This window comes from Nicotiana attenuata, chromosome 2, assembly GCF_001879085.1.
Source record: "Nicotiana attenuata strain UT chromosome 2, NIATTr2, whole genome shotgun sequence".
Classification (NCBI taxonomy): Eukaryota; Viridiplantae; Streptophyta; class Magnoliopsida; order Solanales; family Solanaceae; genus Nicotiana; species Nicotiana attenuata.
The window spans coordinates 51,658,635-51,665,792 of record NC_031990.1 but is presented as its reverse complement, the minus strand read 5'-3'; the positions used below and the strand labels follow the sequence as shown (position 1 = coordinate 51,665,792).

The window sequence follows — 7,158 nt, the reverse complement described above, 5'->3', positions numbered from 1 at the left end:
CTAAGTTTGATGTGGTAGTTATCAAATAGTGTCAATATAAAGGATTACACGTTTAGGAATCACCTACGTAAGTGTGAAGTGGAAGCCGCTTCAATGAGAATTCTGTAAGGCCAATTCTCTACGCACTTATGAGACCAGGCGGTGTTCATGGCTGAAACGAACACAACAATGAGAACTAAAAGACGGTTAAGGGTTGATTGTGTGACATATGGTTGTCTAGGTATACACTAAAGTTCGACGGTTCAAAGATATCAAGTCTACTGATTGACCGAGTATATCCGACATATGTTCACTACGGAAAGTTCAAAGGGAAACCTACTTATCCAGATGCAATTAATCCTTACTTGCAAATCGCACAGCTTTCATCTATGATCTTTCTTGATATAGCCATTCCCATTCATGTGGGGGATTGTTGGACTTTAAGCCATTGGGCTTTAAAGTAGAAGAAGTGTGAATCGGAAATGGAGGGAAATAAAATGGAGGGAAAAATAAAAATTTGAAGAAGTGAACTTTTGTCTTGCACTTTGTCCCTCATTGGTGAGGGACAATCACATTTGTGTGCTTATATATAGAATCACTTCTTAAAGCTCTTAAAAGGAGTTGAAGAGAATGAACCCTCGCGCCGTCGTCGTCGCTCGCTCGGCTCGGCTTCGGCTTTGGATTTGTCAAATGATCGATCGATAAGATTATTTTTGGACAAAATTTATTTAATTATTTAATAATTAATTAAATGCCAAATCACTGCTGAAAATACGCCAGAACCCTGCTGAAGATTCAGAGGGACTCTCTGGTCGTAGTTCTGCCGTAACCGCGGTAGAACCGCGGCAGGCAGATTCAGAGAGCCTCTCTGACCGCGGTAGAACCGCGTCAGGTAGCGTATTCTTCTGAAAAGGCACCTTTCCAGACACCTCTTCTGATAATTGCCTATAAATTCTGAGGCAAGGCTCCATTTTCTACACACGAAAAATACTCCAGAACTTCTTTCTTTCTGAATATACTGCATTCTAATTCGCAGTCTCTCTCTCTCAAATTCGTAAGTGTGATTTTGCTCCGTTCTTTAAGTTCGTTGGTATCCTGCAGTTTGTATTGCCACTGTTGCAGGAAGGTTTATTCCGTTTTATCCTGGGAGGATTTAATCCATTACCTTGGCAACGTGTGAGGGGGTTAAAATTCCTTAAGGACACACAAGCAAATTGTGGACTCGGAATATTTCTTAAAATCTTCTGTTTTTCCAGTTTTTTTTATTTTTCTAACAGTTTTTTCTGATTTTGTGTTTTAACGCAGTAGCGCTCACAGATTATTCACAAATATTCAAAAACAACCCAAAATTGTATTCATATCCAAATAAAACTCTAATTTTCAAATACCATTTTTACGTGCTATTTGTATATCATGCCCTTTTATAATTTTGAATTTAACAAAATGAGCTCTTTAGATCTCTTATGTGTAAAACATAGGTCTCTAAAAATAAAATATATGGGTCACAAAATTAAAAACAAATTTGTAACGAGCCAAAAAATCGATTGACCTTCGAAATTATTTTCACTTTTTTTTCGGGATTGTATGATTCTTATGTCCAAACACCCACTAAATAAAGATTCCTTTCCTTTTTGACCTTTTGGTATGTAGCCTAAACGCCAATAAAAACGCGTTATTTAGCAAAAATACACGACCAGTTGCTTCTGTTCTTCTTCTTTTTTCTCCAATATTTCAGCCTAAACTTTCACACGTTTTCATCTTTGACCAAATGATCTTTTTTATACTTTCAATATTCCTCAACTATTTCTCACAACTTTTTTCTAAAAAAAACTCTTCAATCTCTCCATTTCCATGAACAATCTAGGCAAAAAACTTCCTTTTTTATTTTCAAAAAAGGAAAATAAAAAAGAAAACAATGAAAAATCTCTACATTACTTCATAAATGGAAGTGCATTACTAAAAGAGCAGCTTTCTTTTTGCAATTATGGCCAACAAAAAATCACCCTCAGAAGCTTCACTGCAGAAGAAATAATTACTTCAACAAATGGATTTCAAGAAAGTGTTGGCCCTTATTTATACAAAGGTAATTTCAATGAAAAACATTTATTAGTAAAAAAATACGAGAGAAAAAAGAAAATGGATCGTCATGATCATGTCATACGTGACATAGTAATTTCTTCTGAAATGAGTTACCATAAAAATGTTCTTAAAATCATAGGCTATTGTTTAGAATTTGAAAGAGTAGCTTTAGTTTATGAATATTTAAAATTTGATTATCTTTTTAAACTTTTCTCACCTTCTTGTGAAAATTTTTTGACATGGGAAAAAAGAGTAAAAATTGCTATAGATGTTGCAAGTGTAATTCTTTATCTTCATACTGAATTTCCAACACCAGTTATACATAGGAATTTAACTTCTAGCAATGTAATTTTGGACCAAAATGGTGTTGTAAAATTGTATAATTTTGAATGTTGTATACCACTTCCAGTTGGCAAAGTAAAAGTACAGGATGATTTAATAGGGACAATTGGTTACTTAGATCCTGAATATGTATGGTCTAGTAATGTTACATTAAAATCAGATGTATTTAGTTTTGGTTTATTTTTGCTTATGTTGTTAAGTGGGAAAGAAATTAGGGTTAATCATGAGGGAAAATATTATACTGAAGATTATGGTTTAATTTCTTTGGAGAATTATGTATCAATATGTGTTGAGAACAATAAGTTAGACGATAATCTTATTGATTCCAAGATTTTGCAAGTCGAACAAAAGAAACTGAAGGCGTTTCTGAATTTGGCTTTGAGATGTGCTCAAAAAGTTGGTGAAGATAGGCCAAATATGATTGATGTTGCTAAAGAGCTTCAAAGAATCAAGAGAGGTGAGGTACATGGATTTTTACCTACAATGGAGTGTATTATTGCTTGGAATTGAAAATGTTGAAATGTAAACTTGCTTTTATGTGAAGATAATGTTAATTAATTCATCTTTGGTGAATTTATTTTTTATATTTTAACCCTTTCCGAGCCGAGGGTCTATTGGAAACAGTTTTTCTACCTGTATTAGGTAGGGGTAAGGTCTGCGTACAGACTACCCTCCTCAAACCCCGCCTGTTGAGAACATACAGGTTTTTTGTTATTGTTGTTGTATTTTATATATCATAAATGTAAAGGTACCTTAGTCTTTGTATACAAGTATACATCTTACATATGCCTCATGTACTTGGTCGCATAATCTTAAGGAATATAAACTTTTTCATGGTATCCATTGCTTCTATAATGTAACGAACCAACTGGTCGTTTTGAGTATGTGCACTTCACTCGGTAATTTTCGGGCTCGAGTATCTCCGCATGATGTATTATGACTTACGTAAATCCTCGTTGTTGGTTTTCAAGTTATCCGGAATCGATTTGGAAGAATGAACTTCAAGATTTAAGCTCTAAGCTGGAAGTGTTGACCAAGTTTGACTTTTTAGCATTTGACCTCGGAATTGAGTTCCGTCAGTTCTGTTAGCTGTTTAGGTGATTTTGGACTTAGGAGCATGTCCGGATTGTAATTTGGAGGTCCGTAGTCGAATTAGTCTTGAAATGGCGAAAGTTGTATTATTGGGAGGTTTGACCGGGAGTGAACTTTTTGATATTGGGTTCGGATTCCGATTCCAAAAGATGGAGTAGGTCCGTAATGGCAAATATGACTTGTGTGCAAAATTTGAGGTCAATTAGACGTGAATTAATAGGTTTCGGCATCGGTTGTAGAAGTTGAAGTTTCAAAGTTCATTGATTTTTACTTGAGGTACGATTCATTGTTTCGAGGTTGTTATGCGTCATTTGAAGCTTCGAGTAGGTCCGTTTTGTCATATAGAACTTGTCTGCAAAATTTGGCGCCATTTGGAGTTGATTTGATATGGTTCGGACGCTTGATTGCGATTCTAGAAGTTCTTGAAGTTTAGTTTGATTTTCATGCATTTTGGCATCCGATTCGTGGTTTTAGAGGTTATTTTGATGATTTGATCATGCGAGCAAGTTCGTTTTGTGTTTCTGGACCTGGGCGCATGGTTGGTTTGGAGCCTCGGGGGCTCAGGTGAGTTTCGGATTGGTTTCGCAATGATTTTCGTAAACTTTAATTTCTGGTACTCGTATCATCGCATTTGCAATGTTTTTGTCGCAAATGCGACAGCCGCAATTGCGAAGCAGCCATCGCATTTGCGAAGTCTGGGTTGTTGGGGAAACTTCGCATTTGCGAAGTATTGGGTCCCTAATGAGACCTTGACAGGAAATTTTCTAGTTTGTATTTGCGATAAGATTTTCGCATTTGCGGGTTCTCATTTGCAAACCTCATGTCGCAAATCAACATCTGCAACCTGTTAAATGCTGAGAAGTCTAGACTTAGCTTCATTTTGATATATTTTGAGCCCTAGCTTCGATGAGAGGCGATTTTATGAAGGGATTTTCATACCAAATCATTGGGTAAGTACCTCTAATCGATTTCTCAACTATATTTCATGATTTTATATAAGATTTAACATCAAATTCATGAGAAATCTAGGGAAAATTTTGAGAATTTTTTAAAAGTTTTGAAAAATGAAAATTTTGAATTTGAGAGTCGAATAGGACTCGGATTTGAAAACAAAACATATATTTGGACTCGTGAGGCTATGGGTAGTCAAGACCTACCCTTGGACTCGGATTTGGACCGGGCAGGCCCGGGGTTTGACTTTCGTTGACTTTTTAGAAATCTAATAAAACCACAGCTTTATTAATTACAATTATTTTCGCTTGCATTGTGTGATGTATTTAAGTCGTCGCTGGCTAGATTGGGCCGAGCGGAGGCGAATTGTAAAGGAAAAAGGCTAAATTGAGTGTTGAGTTAGCTGAATTGAGGTAAGTGTCTTGCCTAACTTTGTTAAGGAAATTTTTCCTCCTATTTGACATTGTTGCTACATGCGGGGGTGATATATATATGAGGTGATGAGTGTATATGTATGTGCCAGGGTTAGTCATGCTGGGGGGGGGGGGGGAGGGGTAGATTATGTTATATTTATTATTGTAGAATTACGAGACTTTCTTGCTTCATGCCTTACTTGACTCTTAGATACTAAGAACATAGAATTAAATGTTAGAAATCAAGACTTAGTTTATCATGACTTGATCGAATTTGACGGAATTATGAGAATACATTGATGTGTCTAATTCGGTCATCTTTATGCGTAATCATTAATACATTGCTACAGCCGATCTTCTTGAGATACTAGATTCTATACTTGTGTTGTTGATCATTTGGGAGATTTGTGGAAGTACTTGAATAATATGGTTCTTGAGGGTTTATTGAATCATCGTTGGCATGGAAAGTTGTGATTGGGATTTGATTGCAATATTCGTTTAAACACTCTCATTCATGTTATTATGCTTCCTGCCTTGTTTGTCATTGATATACACATGTTTGGTAAGGAAGAGTGTAAAGCATGAAGGATGATGTCGTGCCATATTATTTGAGAATGAAAGCACGAAGGGCGATGTCGTGCCATATTATTTGAGAGTAAAAGCACGAAGGGTGATGCCGTGCCATATTATTTGAGAGTAAAAGCACGAAGGGTGATGCCGTGCCATATTATTGAGAGTAAAAGCGCGAAGGGTGATGTCGTGCCATATTATTGAGAGTAAAAGCACAAAGGGTGATGCCGTGCCACATCATTTGAGAGTAAAAGCACGAAGGGTGATGCTGTGCCATTTCATTTTTATTGTTATGCTTTTATATTATCGTGAGATCGTGTCACGATGGGTGTCTCCATGCAGGCGAGGATGGGAGACATGCATTATCTTGTGATATATGTTTTCCATGTATATGTTCACGTCTTTATCTTGAGCGGCTATTGTCGTATTTATAGACCTCGTGTGACTTGTTGTTATTGTCCTGTCCTTCCTCTCTATTTCAATCGTTGTTGTGTTGTCCATATCTTTTACTTGCTTAATTTGCAAGCACATGCCTATTTCCCACTGTGATAATTACCTCCATGTCGTGTCTATTCTGTTGCATTTTAGTACAAGCCATTTTTCTATGTTAGTCATTCATGCCTCTACTTGTTAACTTGTAATGATCCTTATTATTTGGAATATCTGTACTTAGGCCTCCATCATTCTTGTTAATTGAAGTTGATATTCCTTGTTTTCCAATTGCTGTCATTACTCACATGATTTCTGCCTAGTCTTTTACTGTTGCCCACATTATATCCTTGTTCATTATTGCTACTTGCATATTTCCTACTTTGTAATTCCTATTATCGTTACTTCTGTCATCTGGTTGGTTCTGTTATACATATATTGGGTGAGGATGAGATAATAGCACAAAGGATGTTGCTGTGTAATTGACTTTATCTCTGAGTACATTCCTCATGCTATGAATGTTGTGAAGTGGATGTCTTTGTTTATCGATTTCATTATAAGGAAAGGATTGGTCGATGTATTGTAAGATGCTAAAATGTGATCACTGCTAGTATGCGATTTTTGTTTGCGTATTCGTTTCATGTATTCTTCTATGTTATATCGTAGTATAGCACTATTACTGATTTACGGTGCAGGTTTTATCAGTGAGTATCTTTAAACTAAAAAGCATCGTCACTTACTTCGATAAGGTTAGACAAGATACTTACCAGTACATGGGGTCGGTTGTACTGATACTACACTTCTGCACATTGCGTGCATATTTTTGGAGTGGAGCTACTGGTGATATCGGGTGTTGACTCTGAAGATGATCGTGCATTCCGGATATAGCTGCCACTTGTCCTTGGTATCTTTGATTTTGGTAATCTGTTTATGTAAATTTCAAACAGATCGTGTAATTATCTGTACCAACTTTGTAAATTCTAAGTTTTAGAAGCTCATGAGTCGTACTACCAGTTCTTGGGTCAATTTATAAATATTCAGATAATTCTTCACTATTTCCCTATAATCTCATTTGGAATGTATTTTCTATTATTTGGCTTACCTAACGGATCGAGTTAGGTGCCAGCACGACTTGTGGTTTTTGGGTCGTGACAAGGTGGTATCAGAGCACTAGGTTCGTAGGTTCTACGAGTCATGAGCAAGTGTCTAGTAGAGTCCTGCGGATCGGTATGATGACGTCCATACCTATCTTCGGGAGGCTACAGGGCATTTAGGAAAATTTCTCTTTCTTCTTTCCTTATCG

At 36.5% G+C, this 7,158-nt stretch overlaps 1 protein-coding gene across 1 annotated transcript; it reads left to right on the top strand.

The window, feature by feature from the left end:
• Positions 1,747 to 3,239, top strand: LOC109209871 (non-functional pseudokinase ZED1-like). The gene has a single exon (XM_019373219.1). The coding sequence runs from the start codon at positions 1,831 to 1,833 to the stop codon at positions 2,908 to 2,910; it is 1,080 nt and encodes a 359-aa protein (XP_019228764.1). The 5' UTR covers positions 1,747 to 1,830; the 3' UTR covers positions 2,911 to 3,239.

What these genes read in the sequence shown, in the direction of transcription:
- LOC109209871 (XM_019373219.1), top strand. Translation starts at nt 1,831, where the DNA reads ATGAACAATCTAGGCAAAAAACTTCCTTTTTTATTTTCAAAAAAGGAA.